Raw genomic sequence first — 23,745 nt, 5'->3', positions numbered from 1 at the left:
CCCCACGCATGCACGGAACCGCTTTCCCCGAGCAACGTCTACTTTGGGCATGCCAAGATAGCTGAGGGAGGTGTGAGTATGACTATTAATTGCAGCCTTCGCTCCCATAAGCCCTGTGTCCCTCGCCCAAGTCGAACGCCTCGTCGAAGATGTCGCCTCCGCTCTTTGCCCAACCTCCCCATCCCGTCTCTCCCGCCGGGAGCCTGTCGCAGTTCAAGATCGACGTCCCGGACGACGAGGTCCAGAAACTGAAGACGCTTCTGAAACTCCTTCCCATCCCGCGCCCAAACTGGGAGAACGGACATTCTGATGCGTCTTTCGGCACTCCAAGAGATTGGTTGGTCGACTCGGTCGACTATTGGCAGAACAAATACGATTGGTGAGTCGGCGCTTTCGCGCGTCTCCACGACCGGGGCTGACCACAGTCGCATGGGCAAGGCGGCAGCAGGAAGAAACCTTGAACAGCATCCCGCAATTCAAGGTTGACGTCCAAGACGACGACGGGCAAAAGTACTCGGTCCATTTCGCTGCCCTCTTCTCAGCGAACAGAGATGCGATTCCAGTCCTCCTCAGCCACGGCTGGCCCGGTAAGTCCCGCCTTGATGTCGCTCGCGGCCCTGGTCCATACCGGTCTCCTCATGCATTGCTAGGTTCTTTCGTCGAGTTCATGCCCATCCTCCTGAAGCTGAAGGAGAAATACGCTTCTTCGCCCGAGAAGCTGCCCTATCATGTAATCGTGCCTTCGATCATCGGCTTTGGCTTCTCTTCGCCGCCGCCGCTCGACAAGGACTTCGGGATCAAAGACAACTGCCGCCTGTTCCACAAGGCCATGCTCGCCCTCGGCTTCGGCGAACGCGGCTACATCACGCAGGGCGGCGACCTGGGCGGTCCGATTGCGGAGACTCTGGCTGCTGTGTACGAGCCAGTAAAGGGTCAGTTATACCTACGTCCTCCCCGTCACTGAACAACTTCGCTCACAAATGGCTGCTGCACACGGGAAACAGCCGCCCATCTCAACATCTACTTTGCGCCCTCCGCGCCGGCGTCGGGCGAAGAACCCGCCGACCCGCTGGAGAAAGAGGCCGTCGAGAACGCGAAGAAATTCACCCAATCCGGAATGGCCTACGCCATGCTCCACGCGTCGAGGCCGAGCACGGCTGGGCTCGCAATCGGAAACAGCCCCGTCTCCTTGCTGACTTGGTAGGCGCCCCGTCTCATCGGCGAAGGGCGGCGGGTTAATTCGTGCTGATTTCGATGCCGCAGGATCGGGGAGAAGATGCGGGAGTGGCCGGATCCGGCTCATGTCCCGTCGCTGGACACCATCCTGACGAACGTGTCCGTCTACTGGTTCACCGGCACCTACCCGACGTCCATCTGGACCTATCGGCTGGTAAGTGGTGGGCCCTTGTTTTTTGCGTCTACGAGGATCCGGCAGCTGACCCCGTTCCGCACAGCTGCTCTCCGGTCAGGTCGAGGACGCGTATGAAGCCATCACCAACGGCAAGCCCAAAGGAGTGTCGTGGTTTCCACACGAGATTGCAGCAGTGCCCAAGGACTTCGTCAGAAAGGACAAGAGCATCACGCATTTCTACGAACATGACGAGGTATGTCGAGCTTGCTTGCTTCCAGGGGCGAGCTCATCGAGGATGCTGACGATCACCAGGGAGGGCACTTTGCTGCCCTCGAGGTGCCGGAGGCCCTTTGGGCGGATTTCGAGGACTTTGTTTCAAAGGTGTGGAAGCAGTGAAGCACGTGGAAGTGGCGCGTGCAAGGGACTAGGTCTATCCATTTGCACGGCAGCAGGGGCTCCCAACATGCAAGCCACTCGTTCGTAATGACAATTCCAATTGACAACATCCGATCAACCCTTGGGCCTTGCTATAGGCTAAGAATACCCAGCTAGGTTGGTCACCGGAGACCTGCAACATGCCTTGACTGGTTCTAGCTCCTCCAAGTACGAAGCACACTTCAGGACGACCACATCCTTGGATGTCATGCGAGAGTTGTACTTTTGCGCGCCGTGGGATTTAAATATTAGCTCCATGGGAAACTACTCCAGAGAGCACGACGTCTATCGCCTCCATGTTGGCCTTGAGGTGTTCGGTCTTACGGCCGCCGACAACGGGGAAGACGTAGGACTGCGCAGTAGTAGCACGACGTGTGGCGTGTGCTTCTGCGCGAGCCACTGATGATATCGACGTAGCTTGTCTTCAGGCTCTTGAGGCTTTTCTTCAGCGAGTGGTACATGCTCTTTCGGTGATTGCCTTGGTTAGTTGTACCGGAGCTTCGCGCCAGCCTTGAATAACTGCGTATACTCGGTCGCAAGGACCAGGTCGTCTCTGTCCTGCCGCAGCTCCATCCACTCGCGTAGCCACTTCTCGCTTTCCTCCTCTCGGTAGCTGTTCGCCGTGTCGAGGAAGTTGCTGCCACTGTCCACGAAGAAATTCAGCATCTCAAAGGCCATGTCATCACTGTATTCGCCGAGCATCGCCTGCGTTGCCGTGACTCGGTTCGCGGTTCATTCACCCTTGGAATGCTGAACTTGTGTTTACCTTTATGCTTCCTGTCAGATATCATCACTCTGCGCGTTGGTACATTTCAGGCAGGGCTCACCAGCGTTCACCAAAATTCGAAGCTCCGAGGCAGAGCGGAGAACCCTGGCCCCTGCGCTCGGGCAGAGAGTTCGAGGATGCCCAAACTTGTTCTTGGGCTTTGGGGCAGGCATTGCGGGCGCCATGACTTAAGAGATTCCCTGACTGGTGTGGCAAATGGTAGCTATGGAACGCAAGGCCTGGATGTTCGCTCGTTGGTGCATCATAGCCCTGCTTGTATGTACGCTGGACATCTACACCAAGCCCTCCCGAGAGCAGGACATGGCGGCTCCTCGGATCCATGGAGCTGACTTCGCACCCCGAGACGGTAGACACCTGCGCACCAACCTCCAGGGGGTAATAACTTGCGAGAGCTCTTCTTTTAAGCGTCCAGATACCAAAAGCGACAACTCTCCGCTGGTCTGGAATACCCCATATGGCGCCCAACGCCTGGAAAAGGTAGCTCCCTTCCCGCGTTTCAAACTTCCGATCGAATCTGCCTTTTCCGCCCGATGAGTTGGATCACAAGTGGTTACCCGACGTCGAGTGGGCGCCAATCCGGCATTTACAGTCCTAAGGTGCTTGTGTCAGGACAAGTACCCAAAACGTTTATGCGATCTACAGTCTTTGATGAAGATTCAGAGCCAGAAATCAGTGTCATATCCCGGACCCGAGTCGCCTTTACGCCATTGGTCCTGCCGCCCATGTCCTTTTCCGACGAATGGTTACAAAAGTACGCTTGTCAAGGCGAAACGGAGTCAGCAAGAAAGAAAGAGAAAAAAGCAAGGAACAGGCCGGGGTATAGTAAAGCAACAAGAATTCACAGGAGCGGAGAAGCGATCAGTTGATTGCGGTGTCGTTCAGAGCGACGCAGACGGCGCCGCGGTGGTGACCGTTGTACTGGCGGATGATGGACTGCGAGCTCAGCTCCCACAAGCGGGCGTAGTGGTCTGAGCAGGCGGTGACGAGGTAGGCCGAGTCGGCGCTGAAGGCGCAGTCCCAGACCCAGCGCTGGTGGCCGTGGAGGGTCGTCTCGAGCGGGAAGGCGCCGGGCTCGCGCTCCAGCGGCAGCTGCTCGGCGCCGGTGACGTTGTGGGGCTGCGACGTGTCGACGGACCAGATGCGGGCGGTGTGGTCGGCGGAGCAGGTGGCCAGGTGGCGGACGTCGGGCGACAGCAGGACGCGGGTGATGTAGGTGTTGTGGGCGACGAAGCGGCAGACGGGGACCAGCGAGGTGATGTCGCGGTCCTGGATCATGCGCCAGACGTAGACGTTGCCCGAGTTGTTGCCGGCACACAGCATGGAGCCGTCGCTGGCGACGGTGACGGAGGCGACGGCGACGTCGTCCTCGGGGATCAGCTGGTGTGAGCACTTGTTCTCGCCCAGGTCCCAGATGCGCACGTTGCCGCCGCGGTCGCAGCTGATCAGCTCGCCCTGGTTGGGGTGGATGACGACGTCGTTGACGGCGATGCCGCCGTGGCTGTAGTTGCGCTGGACGTTGCCGGTGCGCGTGTCCCAGATTTTGACGGTGCCGTCCTCGGAGCTGGTGACCATCCACTTGCCCTCGCAGTGGAAGGCGACGCCGGTGATGTTGGCCGTGTGGCCCTCGAAGGTCAGCACGGCATTGGGGTTGCTGCTCTTGATGTCGTAGAGCTTGACCGTGTGGTGCCCGGCGGCAGCCAGGAAGCGCTTGTCGGGCGATATGCAGAGGCGGTTGACCTGCGAGTCGGGATGCGGGATGGTGCGCGAGCAGATGCCGGACAGGGCCTCCCAGAAGCTACACGGCCGACGGTCAACGGAGAGCAGAACGACAGGGCGGCAGGACGGCTCACCGGATGGTGTGGTCGTAGCCAGCGGTGCAGAGGATGACGCTCATGGCGGGAGCGTGGCAGCCCAGCAGAAACGGGCGGCGTGGGGCGACAGGCAACGGGCAACGCGTGACGGGCGACGGGGTGAGCTTGGGCGGTGCGGGCGAGGGTTGACGCGGTGGTGGTGGTGATGGTGGTGGTGGGGCGCGCAAGTACCGTTGGTCAGTGCGTACGCTTGCTCACTAACCACTTCGCTAGTAGCTTGCCTTTCCACGTCTACGATAATAAACCCTTCAACCGAACCTCTGTCCCGTTCGCCGTGATTGCATCGTCGCGGTAGACTTACAATGAGCTCGAGTCCAGATGCCCATGTTCGAACAAACTATGCTTCGACCTGTGGGTGCCGTTGCGCCGTGGACAGGGCCGAAGACGGGAACAACGAGGCTGCGCGTGCACGGTCGATTACGGAGCTTGTGGATCGCTGGGCAGACGAGTGCGAAACAGAGACTTGGACAAGGCGTTGGTACAGCCGGTCCAGGAGCTCATGGAGAGCGCCGACTCGATGGACGAGGTCGAAGCCCCGAGCAGGGAAACGGCAGGGAACCTACAGGACGAACCGGAATCCAAAGAATCCAAGGAAGAACAAGGGGGGTTGAGGCTTCAACGAGACTGGCTATACAAAAATGACGGCGAGACCTCCCAGCATCGGACATGTACGATAACGCTGCACTGGGAACGTGAATGTTTCTATCTACCTGGACCAGATGTGCGAGCCAGCGCCTGGGATAGCAACCGAGTACCTTCTCCCTTGCGGGAGCCCTCTATAGTACAAGATTCTATGTATATCACTTTGCCATCGCAGGTGACGGTGCCAATGGCGGGTACTGGCTGACGCTTGTTGTCGGCCCACCACGTGCCCGGTGGATGCGCCTCTGCCGGCGCACCCGTGTCAATTCTCGCCGCATGGATGACGATCCTCTTAGGAGAGCCTGCTTCGGGCAGAATCTCTGAGTAAAGAGCAGTGTCCCATAACTGGCCCACTACCCGCAGCGTGCGCACGATGCGATCGGCGGGCCAAGTATGAAAGTCTACATGGCTATGCTCTTTTGTAATCTTCGAAGCATGGCGGGGCTCAGCCGTGGATTCTGAAGCCGCGCTCTTCAAGGGAGGGATGAAAGCGCGCTCTCGGAGGACCTGGACTAGCATGGCGCCTCCAATTGGGCCCAGATGATCGATGAGGCGCTGGGGAGTGCAGGTGGCGACTTCGGGGATTGCAATGCCGGGGGAAGGAGTCTGGGACAGCACGACGCCTTGGTCAAAATGCTTGGGATGCAGGGTTTGGATGCTAACGCCCGTCTTCGCGTCTCCTCGTAGCAGGGCATGGTGGATGGGCGCAGGGCCGTAGAGATCAGGCAGCATGGAGGGGTGGACATTCAGGCCGCCATATGTGGCCTGTTTCAAGATGCGCGGCGGCACAAGAAGACCGAAGGACACGGCGACAACCAAGTCAAAAGGCGCGGGGGGGACCCAGCCGGTGAAAGTATCGATCTCATGGGCGGGAAGCGCGAGCTCGTCGGCGGCGGCCTTGATGGGGACTGAGGATGTGAGCTCTGCAACGGCGGTACAACGCGTCCCGGGGCACACCTTGGCGGATCTGCTTCAGGCCGCGGCCGGTGCGCTTGCCGGGCCGATGGACGACGTCGAGAGTGTCGATGAGGCGCGGGTTGCTCACGTGTTCGCGGTGCAGGGCGCGCAGGGCGTGGATGCTGAAGTCGTCGGAGCCGCAAAAGAGCAGGCGCAGCTTGGGCGGGGGCGCGGCGGCGGCGAAGGAGCGGCGAGCGCAGCGGCGGACGATCATGGCGGCGGTGGTGTTGAGGGTGGGCTCGGCTACGCTGCGGCGATCGGCGTGCAGGTAGGGAAGCTGCAGCTGCTTTCCAAACCGCTTCTTTAGCTCTCTCTGCCTGCGCCGCTGGCCTGCCCCATGGCCTCTTCTCTGCCCTCCTCCACCTCGCCCTGGCCTGCTGCGTGACGCCCTCGCAGTGCCACAGCGCCCCGTCGCACCCCCGGCTGCGTGACGCAACCACCAAGCTCTGCCTGCTGCTCCTCCTCCCCGTCTGCCCTCGATGGCCGCCAGGGTTGTCCCCGCCCAGCTGGCCTTCCTTGCCATCTTCTGTCCCGCCCTGTCCGCCAACGACGATGCCTTTCGCGACCAGCTGGTCTTCTACCACGCGAACAAAGCCGCTCGCCACCATGACGACGACGAGAATGAGCGCCTGCGCCAGATCGGCCTGGCCCAGGGAATGGTTGATTTCGCCAGGTACCAACGCTGCCAATCCCCGTCGCCTCTGTCTGATCGCGTCCAGGAGCTTCTCCGACGGCGAGCCCGTAGACCATGTCGACACCGAAAAGTCGCGCATTGTCATGCATGAGCTCGAGAAGGACTGGTGGGTCCTGGCTGTAATGTCGCGCCCTTTGTTGCAGCACGCGCTCCGCTCTAACCCCCACATAGTCGATCGACCTGACCCGTCTCCCTGTCGCCCCGAGCTCCTCTGATGACCAGCCGGCAATCGAATACTCGGCGCGCGAAGTCGCTCCTCCCGAGCTCCTTTTGCGCCAGCTGCTGCGTGCGCACTCCATATTTCGCCTGCATCATGGTCCCTCACTTGCTGATCTATACGTGCGCTTGCCCCGCCAGAAATTCTGCAGCACTCTGGAGCGATTCTGGGCGCGCTTCTCCAAGGACTGGGATGTTTTGCTGCATGGAAATCCGGCTTCCGATATCTACCCTGCAATGAAGCTTGCTGCTGGCGGAGAGCTGGGCATGGGGGTGGGCGAGGAAGAGTGGGGGAGTGGCGAGAGAGAGGTTTTTGAGGACTTCACAAACAGGACCGACGGCATGGTGGACATGGTCGTCTGTCGCTTTGGCGAGCCGCACCCCGCCAGCCGTCAAAATCAGTCGCTCGTGCCTGCCGATGAAGAGGAGCCATGGATGGGTGCTGGTCGCAGTCCAGAGCCAGCTGACGGTGTGATTTTCTCCGGCGTAGGCGCTGTATCGCGCTCTTCGCTGTGCGCCATTTCGGACTGGATGCAATCACTGTATACGTATGGCGATCATGCCTATGGTGTCAAAGAAAACCCACACTCTGATCGCCGAAGACGAAGGCGTCGCGAACGGACGAGCAAGCCGATCAATCGATTAGAGTCACACAAACGTACACCTTCTCAGAAGAGCACGAAAGGGACTCCTCCGAGAACTTCCAGTTCCCTACCGCCCGGAATCCCGCGCCCCATCGTCACAGCAGTAGAGCAATCCCTTGACCAGGCCTCTAGTGCCGCAGAAGCCAATCAGGACCAAGAGCAGACTGTAAACGAGCGGGAGAGGTCTGATGGTGACACTTGGATGAAGTATTTGACCTGGGGTTACAGTACTTCCTGGGGTGGGATCCGTCCGAAGCCCGAACAGCGGTTGTCGGGACAGAGCATCAAGGGCCAGGCTGAAGAAGATCTGGAAAAGACACATCAGGCATCCTTGCGCCACGTAGACCCCCAGCCTGATGTTGACCCTACTGGAGAAGCCGTGAAGGCTCAAATCAGGCGAGAAACCAACGGCCACTTCCTCATTGGTCTCCAGGGGGGGCTTGAAGAGGTCATCATGCATGAGGACAACGATGCAGGCACTGAAGAAGAAGGCAATCCCGGCACCAGCTGGGAAAGCCGCACACTACTACGGACTTTGCATGTCAAGCTTCTAAAACAGAAAGAGCAATCAGATGGTGAGCAGTCATCAGAGGATACAGTATCACAGCCGCAGCCTCAGTACGAAAGGCTGCGTATTGTGATCTATGTTGTAGGTGAAAGCAAATGAAAGCGATATCGGCAATGGCTAACACTTACAACAGCATCGTCCATTCATTACAACAATGCTTTTCGAGTCCCGCACGGCAACCCTCTCTTATCCTGCATTCTATCGCCATCTCCACAGTTATTTGGCTCCTTTGCACAAGCCTCTGACTACTAGTACCTCGCCTAATCGTGTTGCCGCACGCATTGCGGCATCATCAAACCCATACTCCACTACTGCAGGCGGATCAGGACCAAACCCACAGCCCATCTACGATCTTATCTACGATCCAATTCACTTGACTGTCCACAGCAGCATTCCAAATATCCCCGAGCCAGGAACAGCCGGGGCTGAAGGGCTCAGTATGCCTAACGGCACGGTGAATGGGCCTTGCTGGACCCGTGTCGAGGCATTGAATGTTCATTCACAGATTCTTGCCACACTCGGAAGCGCCCGCCGGGCACCCAGCGATATTGAGCGCACAGCCAAAACCAGCCGTGGTTGGTGGCTTGTTTGGATGCGCCTTCCGCCATCCAAATCTTTGCCAGACGATATGGTAATTCCCACTTCACCAGCTATTCCTGCCTCAGAGGGGAGACATCTATCAGGGAAAACATCAGCGTCCTCCTTAAAGCATCTCTCCCCGTCAACCTCCAGGCACGAGTCTGAAGAGGAGGAGGCTATATCCAAGAAACTCCCAATCAATCACAAGGTAACGGAATCGCGAAATCTCCTTACGGCCACGCTCCGCGAGGCTCTCCTCATACGACGCTCACGCGAAGCGGGTCCGCCTAATGTTCGGAACATCAGGCATGGCGGCGGAGCTAGCGGCAGTGGCAGCAGCCTTTGGCGGCTCGGTCTAGGAGGCGGTGGCAGCGCGGTGGCCACAGGAGGCGCAGCAGCTGGGTGGGGTCCACGTGGTCTAGCTGAGGGTGTGGGTATTGATGCGAGGAAATACGTCGAGGGGCTCCTGAGTTTGAGCCGATAGGTAGAGTACAGCCTTGCCTTTGGACCATGAAACGGGTTTAGGGATCTAGAGCGGGGATCTGTGAGTCAAGCGTGACTGGCTGGGAACAGTAATGATGGTAAGACGGCTTTGCGCTTGCGCAACGTCCTTGACATGGACCTTTTTGTAGCCAGGTGGTAGAATCCTTCAGTGGACAATAAACCTGGGTGAACACTTAGTTTATGGACTTGCGAGTTAGCGGTTTCACGCTCGCGAGCATTTTTTTTTTTCTTCCCTTCGCCTTTGTGTGGCTTTCTTGCCGATGAAACGAGATAGATTTCTTTCTCCCTGCAGTATTACTAGCTTCTCCTCCCGCTTCCTGAGGTCCGTCAATTGGATGCCAAGAGTGGCTGTTGAGCTTGGCAAGTGCTTGCTTTGATGCTTGCATCTGTCCTGTAACCGTGGGGTAGCGTCCTGCGCGGGGCACAGAATAGTTACTGATTTTGCGAATTACTGTGCTGTTTGTGTCACATGTTGCTGTTGAAAGGTATGCAGTTCATGAATTAGTCTCGGTCGTGAGGCAGATCTGGGGATCGGAGATCGGAGATAAGCTGACAAGCCTGGTGTTGATGCCGGGCAGCGAACAGACGACTGAGCTTTCCCGTATATCAGGACTAGAACTACATGGGCAGCAACAGCAGCAAGGTGATGAAGGGACATTTGAACTTTGGCGAATAATCGCGTTGCCTCATTCGGCAATGTTCGGAAAGCTGAGGATCATCAGCACAGCGGTTTAGACTAGCCACTCTAGCATCATAAAGCAATTGAGCGTTTCCTTGTGAGCCAGCAAATTTGCAAGTGCTATTCGGCCATTTGCAGCGTGCCATTCTGGACTTCATCGTCCATGACGTATCTGCTCCTGTAGTGTCCTGTGCCAAGCACTGAAAGAAAGCGAATGGATTGATCGTGCACAATATGGTCGGTATTGAACGAGCGACACTAAACAAAACATCCCGCCGAAACAAGCACGGTGCAGTCTATGGTTTCGTTTCGCTTAGGAAATATACTCTACTCTGGTGTCAGGGCCCTGCGGCGCCAACACAGCCTGATCGCCGCGCACCTCCTAACGACTCGCAGCGAGACCGGCCGGCTTAGAGGGGAGAAGGTCGTCTAGGAAACCATTCCAGACCCTCTTGATGGTACTCTCGGTCTGGGCAACGCTTTTGGATGCAGCCGAGGTAGCGGCACTGGCAAGGCCTTGGAAGTCAATCGCAGAATTGTCCACGACGTCCGCCAGAGCAGAAGGAGCATGGAAGTACGTCGTGTCAGCAGAGACAGTGCTGATGACCGGACGCATGGGCTCGGGCTGCAGAGCAATCACGTCAGCATCATTCCGGACCCGGACCCGGACCCGGACCAGGGGTGCAGTGGCTTACAGATTCGACTTCCTCAATAGTCTGGGCGCGAGGACTGTTGAAACTGACCAATGGCACGCGAATATTGAACGCTTCGGCCTCGACGTTGCTCTCGGGCAGATAGGCAAAGTCAATCGTAGAGCTGTCGTTGACGGTCTTCAGAGAGCGGCTGGTGTTGAAGTGGCGGGTCGGCTGAGCGGAAGCTGCAGCGGGGCCATCCGCGGCCGGCCGCTTGCTGTTCTCGATGGCGGAGCTGAAGCCACGTGCCTGCAACGAAGCAGCGGTCAGACGCTCGGTAAGCTGTAGGAGTGCGTTAGCGGCTGGCGTGCATGGCCGAATGGCATGGGGCTTGTCTGGTGTGGTGGTACGGGAGGGGAGGGGAGGGGTGGCTTACCTCAGACTTGGATCCGGCCGTGGGAAGCTGCCTCCGGGCACATTCCGCGCGAAGGCCAGCGACATCCCTGGGCAGGTTGATGGCGGGACGCTCGGCGGTGAGCAGGGGAGACGGGAAGGTCGCGGGGCCGGTCATGTGCAGACCGCGGACCTGGCGGCTGCGGACGACCTGGCGGCTGTGTGCGGACAGGAATTTGAGGGCGCGCATGGACGAAGCTCTGCTGGCAGACATGATGGCAGGCGGGAGATGCGGACGAGGGTCTAGAGGGTCCAGAGGGTCCAGGCGGCAGGAATAAGAGGACGAGCGGGAGCAGCAATGACTCGCGAGTGATGATGCTGTTGAGAGATAGGTGGTCGTTGTTGAGGAGTCGGAGCGACGGCCCCGACAGTTGGGCGGGAGGCACCATTTATACGACGGCCGCACATCCACGAAGCCTTCCCTTCCCGGCACGCTTATCTGGCGGTAGGAATGCGGGCGTGAGGCGTAAGCTGCCAGGCACAGCTTGTTGAGAGCTCACGGACGGCGGGAGAAGGAGCTCTGGGCAGCCGGTGGCCAGTGCCCCGCTTTCTGGACGCAACCCGCCTACACCGCCCGCCGCCGCTGCGAATCGCCGTCCGTCGCCGGTCAGTCTCCCCGCATGCGCGACGGTTGATCGCACCAGCTGCGCACCAGCTGCGCACCATGCCTCCACCCACCGCGCCTTTGCCTCACCCGACATCTCGCCATGAGCCCAGCCCCGCGATGCCTTCTCCGCCATTGCTCGCCCGTCGCGACTGCCGCCTCCGCCCGCGCCCGCTCCCCCCCCATGGCGCCGCCCGCCGGCTCCCCTCGCGCCCTGCTAGCGCCACAGCGCCTCGCCTGAGCAGCGTCGCAGGCTCATCGACTCTCGACGTGCGACCGCGCTCTGGCTGTGCGTTCAATATTCGATAGCGCGCGCGTTGACGGCCATGGCGATAGGGGCCCCCGGACGTGGGCGCGCCATTTCTCCTTTCGCGAGCGATCGTCGCCAGCCGTTGCGCATGGACTGCGCTACTCTGGGACTGCGGGCCAGACGCATGTCGTGCGGATGGTACGCAGTAAGCGCAGCGCCGGTCGTGTATGTAGGCTCCGCGGCATGCTGACGAGTCGAGGGCCGAATGGCGTGCGTTCTTGGGCCTGGGGCGTTTCACTGCTGCAGCAATTCGCAAATGGGGGGGCACGCCGCGCCTTAGTCAGCGGCCAAGGCGCGCACCCATCGCCTCGCAGCAGCCCGCGTGCCTGTAGATCGCCGTGTCCGCTGCGCCAGACAACCCGCGCCGGCTGAGGTCCCTCGTGGACGGGAGGCGGCCCTCGACGCCCAAGTGACGTCCGTCCCTCCACTTCTCCTGCCTCTAAACCCCCGGTGGCTGCAGACTTTTCCGCCCGCCGCGTGTCCTCAGCATTCAAAAAGCGGCAGTCTGCGCTTTGAGCCCGGCCGCACCGCTCGCAGCCGCTCGTTCTGCCCCGGAAACAGTCGCCTCCAGCCTCGCCTTTGTGTGTCTTTCGCGACTCCTCCACCGGGTCTGCTTAAGTGCGTTGCACTCGGTGCCGATGCTCCCTCGTTCTCTCCAGATCTGCTAGCGATCCGCCATGGTCCCTTCCCACTTCCTCGCAAGCTGGACTGCTGTCCTTTCCGCCTTGCCGCTGGCCACCGCCTTCTACCCGTACGCCTTCGACGCGAGCCCCTTGCGTGCCCGCCGCGAGCCCGCCGCTGATGCCCACTCCCTCGACTCCCTCGCCGTGCCCATCCGCCGCACCCGTGTCCGGCGTGACAACCAGTTCAGCATCGTCACCGCCGCCGAGCCCACCCAGACGGACAGCGTTGCCGTGGACACGGGCGGCAATGACTTCTCCTATTTCTCCACCCTGAGGTTTGGAAGCAGCGACAACGAGTACCATCTTCTCCTGGACTCCGGCGCTGCCAATACGTGGGTTATGGGGTCCGAGTGCACTACCGACTCATGCGCCAAGCACAACACTCTTGGCTCCGCCGACTCCAGCTCGCTCAAGGTGGGCACCTCTTATCTGTCTATCAGCATGCACCTGCCAGTTGCTGACCAATCGTTCCCAGTCCACTGACAACACCTTCTCCATTGCCTATGGCACTGGCAACGTCAATGGCACCCTTGCATCCGACGAGGTCCATATCTCCAATTTTTCCGTAGACCTGACGTTCGGTCTTGCCGGGTATGCGTCATCCGAGTTTTCCTCGTATCCCATTGATGGCATTCTCGGACTGGGTCGGGCCGACAAAACAGCCAATGACGTCACGGACGGCACTATCATGGACGCCCTTGCCGAAGCCTCTCTCATTCCAGCCAAACTGTACGGAATACATCTCTCGCGCAGCTCCGATGATCTCAACGATGGGGAGCTCAACTTTGGTGCCCCCAACCCAGACCGCTATGATGGCGATCTCGCGTGGACCAGCACCCTTGAAAACGACCGCGGCTTCTGGGAGATTCCAGTCGCCGACGCTGCTTTCGATGGCACATCAGCTGGCCTGACCGACAGAACCGCCATCATCGACACCGGCACCTCTTACATACTCATCCCTGGCGATGATGCTGCCGCTTTGCACAAGCTTATTCCACAGTCGTCACAAAATGGCGAGATTTTCACCGTACCCTGCAGCACCACCAAGCCCTTGCAACTCAGTTTCGGCGACATTGCCTACAACATCTCGGCCAAGGACTATGTGGGCAGCAATGTAGGTGGAAGCGACTGCCAAAGCAACATTGTTGGTCGCCGGACTTTTGGAGAGAAGCAATGGCTGGTTGGCGCCGTGTTCCTGAAGAACGTATATACCGTTTTCGACTATGACAAGTCCCGAATCGGGTTTGGCACGAAGGCCAGTGGCTCCTCTCTAGCCGAAACTTCAGCCAGTCCGACCTCTACTGCATCCACCAGCTCGAGTGCAAAAAGCTCTTCCAGCGCGGTTCCGACTACGGCTGGGGGCCCCTTGGAGGGTTCGGGGTCAGAATCAGCGTCCAGTTCCGGCTCCGCCACAGCTGCAGCTTCGACTACAACGCAATCTTCTGCTGCATCGGCGCCCGTTGTGAAAGAAGGGCTTGGGATGAACACCAGAGCAGGTGCACTGCCGCTACTCATTGCCGTGCTTTATCTCGCGGTTGTGTTCTAGATGAGCATGGCAAATTCTAACAGCTCTCCAGCGAATCTCTACCATCCGCAAAAAGGTGGTCCAGAAATGGTGCATTTCGTTGTACAGTTTAGTTTAATAGAATACAAGGTTTTATTACGGGTATCTTCTGTCGCCATCGCCGCAAGCTGTCAAGCTTTGGGGAATTGCCTTTCAGGGTAATGCTGCGGCTGTTGCCGCATGCCCAGCCAGGGCGCCGTTGGCACGCAGGGATCGTTGTCTGATCAAGCAGTATCGAGTATATTGTTTACTAGTCGATCAATCGCGCCTATCTGCCCATCCTCCTGGATTCCCTGAGCACATCACGTCTGGAGTTGCCTTGGGGTACAAAGAGAGTCTGGCATTGACGGGCCATGTTTAACCTCTAGTACTCGGCGAGGGCTCCCAAGGCTTTTGGTCAGCGTTGTGTCAAACGACGCGAGCTCAGTTCACAGCGAGCCTCAACCAACAGTGTCCACAAGCATTCATGGTATGGCACTGCGAGCACTCGTCCAATACATACTGCGGATGGAGCAAAGTTCCGCGAGAATCCAGTATGGAACGAGAACAGCCCCCACAGTTTCATCTTTGACATGGGCAAGACTCGAAACGGAATCTGTTCAAGGGCACAGGCTGGACGAATGGATGGGGATTTGGTCATTGGAAGAAACGCGGCAAGCGTGTTTCCTTGCGGCGGTGGTGAAGAAGTGGCGCTGCTTCGCTTGACACGGTTCTCTCTGTTGCCAATGATGCGACAAGCCAGGAAGGGTGTTTGGGCGACGTGTGAATAAGGTTCCCTGCGATTCAGTGGCGCACGCGGCTCGAAGAGATCGGTCAGGTTACCGGATGCGTCAGTACAAGCCGGAGGGGGAAAATGTCTTTGCACGTTTATTTCAACGTTGGACTGTGGCGAGGCCGAGGGCGGTGGTGTGGCTTGCCTCTTCGCAGATTCGGCGGTTGGCGAAAGGAAAACTCCTCCCTTTTCCCTCCTCGATGCTCCTGCCCGCCATCCCGCGCCGCTGCGCAGCCCTGCTCCCGGCGAGGTCCTCGCGATGTTTTGGCTCGCTGGCTGACCGGCTGCAGCGCCCGGGCGCACGTGTGCACGCGTTCGTGTCGCGGTCGCGGGACCCGTACGTCAACCTGTCCATCGAACACTACCTGCTGCAGAAGTCGGCGCACGATTCGGTCGTGCTCTTCCTGTACGCCAACCGCCCGTGCATCGTCGTCGGCCGCAACCAGAACCCGTGGCTCGAGGTCAATCTGGGCCTGCTGCGCGGCGGCGCCGTCGAGCTGGTGCGCCGTCGCTCTGGCGGCGGAGCCGTCTTCCACGACGAGGGCAACCTCAACTGGTCCGTCATCTCGCCGCCCGCCGCCTTCACCCGCGACAAGCATGCCGAGATGGTGGTGCGTGCCTTGAGACGGCTGGGCATCGAGAGAGCCAGAGTCAACGAGCGCCACGACATTGTGCTGGACCAGGGCGAGCGCGCCGCCGCCGTCGCCGCCGACGACACGCACCGCACGCCCTTCACCACCGACGCCGCCGCCGGCCCGCGCCCGCTGAAGGTCTCCGGCTCGGCCTACAAGCTTGTCCGCGGAAGGGCGCTGCACCACGGCACATGCTTGCTCTCGTCGCCCAACCTGGCAATCATCCCCCAGTACCTGCGTTCGCCGGCAAAGCCCTACATCAAGGGCTTCGGCGTCGAGAGTGTCAGCTCACCCGTCAGCAACATCGGCATTGCACACGAACCCTTTGTCAGCGCGGTCCACGACGAGTTCAGCGCCATGTACGGCGTTCCTTCCGTCGGCCCGGCGGCCATTGAGCTTGGGGACGAGCAGCTTCAACTCCCGGAGCTGCGGCAAGGCTGCGACGAAATGAAGGTGCGTTTCAGACTCCACTTATGCTTGTCCTGTGCTAACGCCCGGCCAGACTCTTGACTGGACATATCTCCAAACGCCGAAATTCACCTTCTCTGTGCCTGCTCAAGACCAAGTTCCAGATGCGGCCCCGAGCGCACGCCCTGCTGGGCTTCCCCCGTCGGTACGTCTCCCCATTCGCAGTGACGGAGCCGTTCCGTTCTGAGCCCGCTTTTTTTTTTTTTTGCTGTCACAGTTTTCATCCCAGCGGATGAAGTGTCATGAGCGCTAACCCATGTTCTAGACCAACGTGATCCTGAGCGTCCACGGTGGGGCCATCCACGAAGCATCCGTGACCCTGGGCCTCACGTCACGTGCATCCACTGCTGCGCAAAGCGTCCTCCACGGGCTCAAGCTCCACGAAATTGGCGACTGGAGGCCGTTGCTCCAGGAAATTAGCGGCAAGAACGATGCACACGTCAACATTGTTGCGGATTGGCTGGGCAAGACATTACCAAGTCCACAGAGCCAATGAAGGACGCTTTCGTGGGCCCAAATACATCGCTCTGGCTTTTATTCTGTGCTATAGCGCTCCTTGACTAACTGTAGCAGCCCATGCCCGTGCTGAAACCTTGTTCGTGCTGGTGCCGCTACGTGGATTCATCGACGTCAGGGTCAATGTGGACCTTGCAGTAACAACGAAGCCGGCAACTACATCTCTGCCTTCTTACAAGCTCTGCCGTCGAGCGCTGAAGTGGTAACGTAACACAAACACTGGAGCCCCGGGAATTCGCCCCGGCGTGATGAGCACACTGCTCGTTCCACTCCTGCATCAGGCCGCGCACTTCAGTCTTTCCTGGTCAGGGGGCCCTACCGGCGACCCACGTACTGTCCACCGGCTCTTTGTTGATAGGTCTTTTCAGAAATAGCTCTTGTTGATCGATGAGAATGGGCATACATGCAGTAGCATGCTCCGCCTCCGGGCTGTCCTCAAGACTCTGAGCAACGCGTGATTCGCTGTTGCGGAAAGTCCTGCCTCATGAATGCGACACGCCATCAATGACGGTTAAGTCACAACTGGCCCTCCCGGTGCCGTGATGCAGTCGGGCCTTTGAGATCGGCGTTCACGCAATAGTGTGAACTTCTGGGCCTTTCCGTTCCTCTGCGCAAACTACAGTGCCTGCCCTTTAGCACAGTCAGACCGACGTATGAGCTGAGGGCTTTTTCCTCTACCCTTCCAGGACGCGCAAACTTTGGCTCCCTCGCCTCGCCACCGTCCGATGGCTGCATTCGAAGGCGTCCCGTCCTACAAAGGCTGCACGATGATGCGAGTTAGGCCTGATGATAGACAGTCCGTCGAACATCATGGTGTCCATCTTCCCCGGAAACGAAGCTCCTGGTTGCACGAGCAGGAGCGGATCTTCAGCCCACCAGCTGCATGTTGACGTCCGCCCTGTTAGCCGTTTGTGCGAGCGTGGAAATCTCACCCGGCCAACAGGAGACGAGACGGCAAGGAAGAGTTTTTCTGCATGCTCTTCCCATTGGTGCTCTGGCTGTTTCCTCGGCGTGGAGAGACGAGAACCCGCCCTCTCATTGTTTTCCGGTGCCCCGTCCGTACAGCTCGAGCAATGCGATAGATCACCATCCAGACACCATTCGTCCACGTGGTTGGGGTTTTGGAAGCGGCCATGCCGCCGAGTGTCCCGGCCTAACACAAGGACGTGCGGTTGTGCCAGTTTCAGAGAAGTGGAGTCGGACACAGGCCGAGCTACAAGGCAGACGGGGCCCGGCATCGGATCGTCATCGACGACGAGGGCAATCATGCGGGTAAGCCAGTGGCGTGGATCAGATCCGCGTGCCTCAGGAATCACTGCTGCTGCCATGAGCAAGTAACGCCGACATATCACTCCGCCGACGAAGATCCGCATGGTACGCGAAGCTGCATCATACATCAACAGAACGACGACCAGGAAGGGAAGGTTGAGCTATCGGGAAGGAGGAGGGAAATCCGTCCGATTCTCGATCGTGGGACAGGCTGGATCCACGCCGCCGTGGGGGCGGGTGGTAGTGGAAGGCAAACACGGGGGCCTGACGTCTGTTGCCGTGGGCCCCCAATGGTCCAGAACACAGCAGCCACAAGAGGCCGCAACGGCTCTCCTCTTTTTGGGCGCTCCCGGCACATCAATGTCGCCCGTGCCGGGCCGCACGACACAACCACGGCCGCGTCTCTCCGCAGAAAAATTTTCACCCTGTCATATTCTTCAAGCTGCCGATAGGCTTGAAAAGCTCCTGTACATACATACAACAGCGCCAGCGGCCGAGCCCACCCACGCCGGCGGCAAAAAGTTGACGCACCCGTCGTCCGTCGTCCTGCAGGCCACGAATTGGCCAGGGTGGCCGGCTGGGCGATGTTGCTTGTCGTGTTCGAGATGCAACGCCAGCCAAGGACCATACATACATGCGGTTCCCGTTCTCCGGAGCCACTCCCGGCAACTGCCACCCCCGGCTGCCGACGAATGGGGACTGCAGTGGCTGGCGTCCCTGTTGGTGTTGAAAAGCCTCTCGACTGGCTCCGCCACGATCTCGGTTTGGCGCGCGCGCGCAAGCCCGACTGCGTAAGCTGCGCCGAGAGGGTGTGTCAGGGACAGAGTCGTTGAGGCGGTGGCGTGCGGGAACGGTTGCGGGAAGCCCGGGGCAGGAACGAGCAGCAGGACAGAGAAAGCCAAGAAAAAGACTATAAAAAAAAAACTGCAAGAAGGGACGAGTCGGCGCGGGGCGAAGCGGCGGCGAGCGGGCGCAGCAGCAGCGCAGGCTGGCAGCAGTATACCTAGTGGTGGCTGCTTCTACCGTGGATAGGCCCAGCGCCCCCTTCCATGCGATCGACTGCAAGGACCTGGCGGCCTGCTCCACATTTTGCCCCTCTCCCAGCACGCAGTTCCCCCAACATTCGCCCCGTTGATCGGCCTGGGGATTGGCCCAGCGCTCGGCGGGTGGAGCGCTCGAGCAAGCGTGGTCTGACTCCTGCAACTGCACGCGGAGCAGGCTGCTTGCGCCGACGACCGACGGACGCTCGCCCGACCCGTTTCGTTGAGCCTGGCGTCGGACGGAGCCCGGCGGCTGGGCCCCAGCTGTGCTGCGTGCTGCTGTCTTCCGACCGGTGGAATGATCGGAGGGGAGCGCTCGGCGGCGGCTCGCCAGAGGCTGGTTCGACATGCACCCCATATTTTCGTGCCGTCAGCACGATCCTCGGCGCCCCCTGCCACCGCGCCCGTAGCAGCAGCAGCAGTGTGGCAGCAGCGCGCGGAGGGCGTGAACGGACCGGGCAAGGCCCGTTGCACAGGGGGGGGCTGTGGCTCCATGCTGCAGATGCAAGCGAGCGCGCCTGCATGCGCGCCATCGGTGATGACGATGACGATGATGGGCTCCGGCGTCAGCGGCCTCGACGACGGCCGCGATGCGCATCACAATCGTCCGGGAGAAAAAAGGGGTCGGGTGCGGTGCTGCTGCAGGGACGCCCGCGCGCGAGTCAATGGCAGCGTCGACGAACCTACCCAGGGCTTCTCCGCATCGTGCCGGCTGGGGCAGCCGGATAGGCGCGGCTAGGTGGGAGAAAGTGTGGAGAAGCCGTGCATCCCTGTGCCACCACTGACGCACGCGCTCGCTGCGTTCGAACAGCATGCTTTGGCCGCGTCGCACCGCAGAGGGGCGTTTCGCATGCTGTTTGCATTTCATGGAAAGGCCAAGAAGCCGGCCGACTGCGCTGCACGCCCCGGCCTCGCGCTGCTGTGGGCCATCCGCGTTGCGCCATTGACAGCAACGACTGTGCCATTTCTCTGCTGCGCTTGTTCGCGGCCGCCGCCGCTCTGCGTCACGGCACGGCAACTGTCGACGGCGCCGTGGCCGTGCCAACATGGGACGTGCTTCGGGTCACACAGGAAGCATGTCGTCCGGCCGGAGAGAGAAGCGAGATAAAGCACATCGCGACGGTCGTTTTGTTCCAAGCACGCTGCATTCTGGCTGCTCCAGAGCACGCGCACTTGGCGTCCAAGCCACGCCTCGGGTATGCTCCGTCGCTAGCTTTCGACCTGCTGTCGTGTGGCGCTAGGAGATCTGAGCAAAAGTATATCAAATTATGGAGATCTGCCGGCCTCCTCATATACCCAGCAAGCGCTCTGCTATCGAAACATCCGCTATGCCCAGCCTGTTCTGCCGTGCGTCGCCCCTGGGAGGCCGCCTCCACTGCTGCCGGCCTGCATGATCTTGCGACAGCAACGACAACAGCCATGGATGCTGCCGCAACAACGGTGCCGCACGACGAAGCCACACGGGCAAGCCTCACGGGCTGCTCTGGCACTCTGGATCAAGGAGCGCCTGGCGCCGATCGCTGCAATTTCTTCAAGCTCCAGAGACCGGGCAATCACGCCAGTCCTTGTTTCGCCGCTCGCCAACTGCCGCGGGCGTGGGGCACGACAAGGCAGACCCAGGCCGCTCAGCCACTGTGTGAGAGGCCAGCCGGGGTTGTTCTGAGCGTTGATTTGCCTGCCGCGTGAGGCATCACCTGCCCCCCTCCCCAACATGCAAGGACACCGGGCAACAAGCAGGGCAACGCCACTAAGCTGAAGAAGTCAACCTCAGGAATGCTGAAGGCGATAAGTGCACGGCTCACGAAAGGCTCATTATGATGGAGCGCGTGGAGGACTGCAGCGATCCACCATTCCGGTGCCTCATGGGGGTCTAGCGTGGGGGGGTTTCGACAGGCGGATAGAGCCTGTGCCATCCCAGCGCGACGCCCGCACCTTGTTGGCTGATGATCCAATACACCAGCTGCGCGTCAACCTGAGAGGCTGGCGCCAGGACGTGCCTGGGCCTGTTCTGCACTGGGTGTGCTGCATGTCCCGAAATTGCTGCACATGCCCACCACCTCTGCCACTGGACGCTGCCGATCCGGCGTAGATTTGGCCGACAAAAAGACCTATCGCACGGCGGAGACGCTGGGCTTGCGGCGTCCAGGTGTGGCAGGAGGGCGGCGGCGGCGGCGGCGGCGGCGGCGGTTGAGCGGCTGCCTTGGGCACTGTTCTTCGCGGGAGCATGGCGACGGTTCGCAGCGGGTGCTGGCACTGCGGCACGATCCAGCGAGCTCTTCGACGTGGAAGGCCAGGGCGCCAAACACCTCTCTCGATCCCCGTTCGGGTGGGTGCAGCATTCGAAGCGGGCTAGCGTGACGGCGGAGCAGCAGCAGAGCGACACACGCGGGCGCTTGAGCATGGCTCCCGGCGCCCGCTCGCCGTCTATGCTCCATCCAGAAGGGCTCGAGATAAGCTCGCGCGGCTGGAGATGGGGTGCGGCGTAGGCCTGGGGCGCGTTTGGCGGCAGCATTCCAAGCGTCTCACGAGCGCCTGACCAGGCGGCATTCCCTCTGGCGGGCTGAGGCAGGGCTGAGCAGGCGCCCCTGCGTTCGCAGCAGCGTCACGGGCGGTGGTGAGGGCGTGTGACGGGCGTGGGACGGACGTGGGACGGGCGTGGGCGACACTGGGTACAGTCAGCAGCGCGCACGCAACAACGCTGGGCCGTGAGATGAGAGAGCAGCTGGTGGGGCGGCGGCTGCAAAGTCGTGGCCGGCGAGCGAGGGCGCAGTGGGCACGGGCGTGCGCAGCGCGTCGCAGCTCTGTCAGAGCCAAGTCCACGGGCTCAGCAGCGCCGTGACACGGCGGGCGCTGACTGGCTCCAGCGTCAGGCACGACCTGGCCGGGCGGAGCAGGGTGCGCTGCGGCAAAAGCGCTTTTTTCGCTCAATCCTTCCGTAGTGCGGGCCCCCCTGTCAGCAGACACAACCACTATCCCGCTATGCAGGCCTAATGCGCCTAACTGCTTGCGAGTCCCTGCTTCTGCACAGCGCCGAATGGGTGTGCACACCTGCAGCGAGCGAAAGAGGCACGCCCGCCGTGCCCGCGTCCTTGATTCGTCGACCAGGCCTCGAAGCCGCACAGCCAGCTGCCTGCCATCCTCATACAAGAGCGCCGCTCCCCCCTCCGCTCAACCCGCGCTTTCCATGAGGCAATCCTGCGCTGCCATCGCGAACATTATCTTCGGTCTCTAGCTGAGCACACCATCTCCACCCCGGTTGACTCATCCACTGCCACACGTCACCTCCATTTAACCTCCCCCCCTCGCCCTCGTCGACACCACTCTGCCGGCCTCGTTTCCTCTGCTCCCCACCAAGAGCTCCAATCCACACCAAATCCACACACCCGCCTTCACAATGGCTGCCGAGTGGTCCCACGACTTCTGCCTCACCTGCGATAAGCAGATCGAGCACGGTGCCTACTGCTCGCAGGCCTGCCGCCTGGCCGACCTGGACAAGGCCGCCGAATACACCTCCGCTGCCTCGTCGTATGCCTCGTCGACTGGCAGCTCCGCTCCCGGCTTCTACTTCTCCGCCTACAAGACCACCACCTCGGCACCCTCCAGCCCCAACCTCTACTCGCCCAGGCAACAGTACTTCTCGCACGCATCTTCGCCCTCGACTTCGTCCACTGCCAGCGACTCGTCGAAGCGTAGCCTTACGCCCTCGTCATCCCAGACATCATTGACGTCCATGGCTGCCTCTGCCACCCAAGGACTTTCCGCTCAGGCTGCCAGCGAGCTGAGGAGCTACGCCCATGCCTTCGACCAGGTCCGTGATATCCGGAGACGGAAGCAGTCGGCCTAGACGGCTTTACCGAAGCTGCCTCATCGATGGAGGATAATATACCCCGTCCAAGCTTTACATGTCTTCTCAGGCATGCCAAAAAAAAAAACACAAAAGAGCAAGGGCTATTTTCCTTTACGAACAACACATTTCGCACTCGGCATGCGTCGAATCGGAGTAACGCATTGCATCCTTACGCATTTTAACGGCATAATCTCGACTTCTGGCATTCAAACCCCGGTTCGGCGACGGAATGGCACGGCGCAAAAATCGAAACACTGAAGGCGCTTCGACCCTTTCTGCTTCTTCATGGGGACTTTCCTTTCTTGCGCGCCGGGCGGATGTGGGGGCGTGCGCTGTGTGATCAAAAAAGCATTTCCTTTCTGTCTACGCTTCTGGACTGTCGATGCAGTTGGAACTGGAGTCACATATTTGCTTGGGTATGGCTGCGGCGGTTTGCTTTGGGATTAGCAAGGTGCAGGTGTGATGCTGAACATTGGGACCGGTGCTTGGGATGCATGGGACGGGCTGGGTCTGGGGAATCATTTGCAGCGCTTGTCCATGTCGTCGGTAAACTTCTCTCTTCTCCACCTCTCCGGCAAAGACGTGCCGGAGCGCGCTATACAGCGCATGGCTGTATGTAGGCGCACAGCGGGCTGAGGGCCGCTGAATGAAAACGATCAGAACACGTCAAAGACGGTCCCAAAGTTTGCATCTCGGGTGACTGCTCTGGCTCTGGCCATGGCAACGTGAGGGTGGCGTGAAGCAGGCAGTTTGTGACCCTTGGTGGGTACCTGGCAGCCATGGCAGCCATGGCAGCCACTCATCTGACCTCGGCACTGTGCCTGAGGCCGGGCTGCGCGACGCACAGTCTACGATGAAAGCGGAGTCCCCAGCGGGGGAAGCCTCATCAGGCCCGCCCGGAGTAGCGGCCGACGCCAAGGCGCGCGATGGCGAGGGGTCAAGCGCGATGGAGCCCCGTCCCCCACATCGGCACATCATCATCATCATCATCATCAGCAGGGTGGTGATGGTGGTGGTGGTGGTGGGCT

At 60.1% G+C, this 23,745-nt stretch overlaps 9 protein-coding genes across 9 annotated transcripts; 5 read left to right on the top strand and 4 right to left on the bottom strand.

Moving 5' to 3' along the window:
• Positions 1 to 149: 149 nt before the first annotated feature.
• BKCO1_1300031 (epoxide hydrolase) lies at positions 150 to 1,747 on the top strand (the record flags this gene model as incomplete). The annotated part of the gene is made up of 7 exons (XM_020270912.1): positions 150 to 379; positions 439 to 587; positions 651 to 932; positions 1,005 to 1,200; positions 1,264 to 1,390; positions 1,455 to 1,604; positions 1,664 to 1,747. 7 exons carry the CDS (start codon positions 150 to 152, stop codon positions 1,745 to 1,747), a joined length of 1,218 nt encoding a protein of 405 aa, XP_020132423.1.
• A 522-nt stretch (positions 1,748 to 2,269) lies between these two features.
• On the bottom strand, positions 2,270 to 2,725 carry BKCO1_1300030 (aryl-alcohol dehydrogenase aad14; the record flags this gene model as incomplete). The annotated part of the gene is made up of 3 exons (XM_020270911.1): positions 2,270 to 2,491; positions 2,553 to 2,563; positions 2,614 to 2,725. The coding sequence occupies 3 exons, from the start codon at positions 2,723 to 2,725 to the stop codon at positions 2,270 to 2,272; spliced, it is 345 nt and encodes a 114-aa protein (XP_020132422.1).
• A 706-nt stretch (positions 2,726 to 3,431) lies between these two features.
• BKCO1_1300029 (wd-repeat protein pop3) lies at positions 3,432 to 4,467 on the bottom strand (the record flags this gene model as incomplete). The annotated part of the gene is made up of 2 exons (XM_020270909.1): positions 3,432 to 4,368; positions 4,424 to 4,467. The coding sequence occupies 2 exons, from the start codon at positions 4,465 to 4,467 to the stop codon at positions 3,432 to 3,434; spliced, it is 981 nt and encodes a 326-aa protein (XP_020132387.1).
• A 679-nt stretch (positions 4,468 to 5,146) lies between these two features.
• BKCO1_1300028 (methionyl-trna formyltransferase) lies at positions 5,147 to 6,257 on the bottom strand (the record flags this gene model as incomplete). Its single annotated transcript, XM_020270908.1, has 2 exons — positions 5,147 to 5,994; positions 6,044 to 6,257. 2 exons carry the CDS (start codon positions 6,255 to 6,257, stop codon positions 5,147 to 5,149), a joined length of 1,062 nt encoding a protein of 353 aa, XP_020132388.1.
• Positions 6,258 to 6,522: 265 nt separating this feature from the next.
• On the top strand, positions 6,523 to 9,228 carry BKCO1_1300027 (vacuolar fusion protein; the record flags this gene model as incomplete). The annotated part of the gene is made up of 4 exons (XM_020270907.1): positions 6,523 to 6,716; positions 6,763 to 6,856; positions 6,909 to 8,246; positions 8,299 to 9,228. The coding sequence occupies 4 exons, from the start codon at positions 6,523 to 6,525 to the stop codon at positions 9,226 to 9,228; spliced, it is 2,556 nt and encodes an 851-aa protein (XP_020132337.1).
• Positions 9,229 to 10,309: 1,081 nt separating this feature from the next.
• BKCO1_1300026 (sap domain containing protein) lies at positions 10,310 to 11,226 on the bottom strand (the record flags this gene model as incomplete). The annotated part of the gene is made up of 3 exons (XM_020270906.1): positions 10,310 to 10,552; positions 10,623 to 10,901; positions 10,996 to 11,226. 3 exons carry the CDS (start codon positions 11,224 to 11,226, stop codon positions 10,310 to 10,312), a joined length of 753 nt encoding a protein of 250 aa, XP_020132338.1.
• A 1,377-nt stretch (positions 11,227 to 12,603) lies between these two features.
• BKCO1_1300025 (aspartic-type endopeptidase) lies at positions 12,604 to 14,155 on the top strand (the record flags this gene model as incomplete). The annotated part of the gene is made up of 2 exons (XM_020270905.1): positions 12,604 to 13,023; positions 13,085 to 14,155. The coding sequence occupies 2 exons, from the start codon at positions 12,604 to 12,606 to the stop codon at positions 14,153 to 14,155; spliced, it is 1,491 nt and encodes a 496-aa protein (XP_020132399.1).
• Positions 14,156 to 15,145: 990 nt separating this feature from the next.
• BKCO1_1300024 (lipoyltransferase and lipoate-protein ligase) lies at positions 15,146 to 16,541 on the top strand (the record flags this gene model as incomplete). Its single annotated transcript, XM_020270904.1, has 3 exons — positions 15,146 to 16,030; positions 16,080 to 16,190; positions 16,311 to 16,541. The coding sequence occupies 3 exons, from the start codon at positions 15,146 to 15,148 to the stop codon at positions 16,539 to 16,541; spliced, it is 1,227 nt and encodes a 408-aa protein (XP_020132401.1).
• Positions 16,542 to 22,264: 5,723 nt separating this feature from the next.
• BKCO1_1300023 (uncharacterized protein) lies at positions 22,265 to 22,714 on the top strand (the record flags this gene model as incomplete). Its single annotated transcript, XM_020270903.1, has 1 exon — positions 22,265 to 22,714. The coding sequence occupies one exon, from the start codon at positions 22,265 to 22,267 to the stop codon at positions 22,712 to 22,714; it is 450 nt and encodes a 149-aa protein (XP_020132335.1).
• Positions 22,715 to 23,745: the final 1,031 nt, after the last annotated feature.

This window comes from Diplodia corticola, assembly GCF_001883845.1.
Source record: "Diplodia corticola strain CBS 112549 chromosome Unknown scaffold13, whole genome shotgun sequence".
Lineage (NCBI taxonomy): Eukaryota > Fungi > Ascomycota > Dothideomycetes > Botryosphaeriales > Botryosphaeriaceae > Diplodia > Diplodia corticola.
The sequence above is the reverse complement of the archived record's forward strand: the minus strand, read 5'-3'. Positions and strand labels throughout refer to the sequence as shown.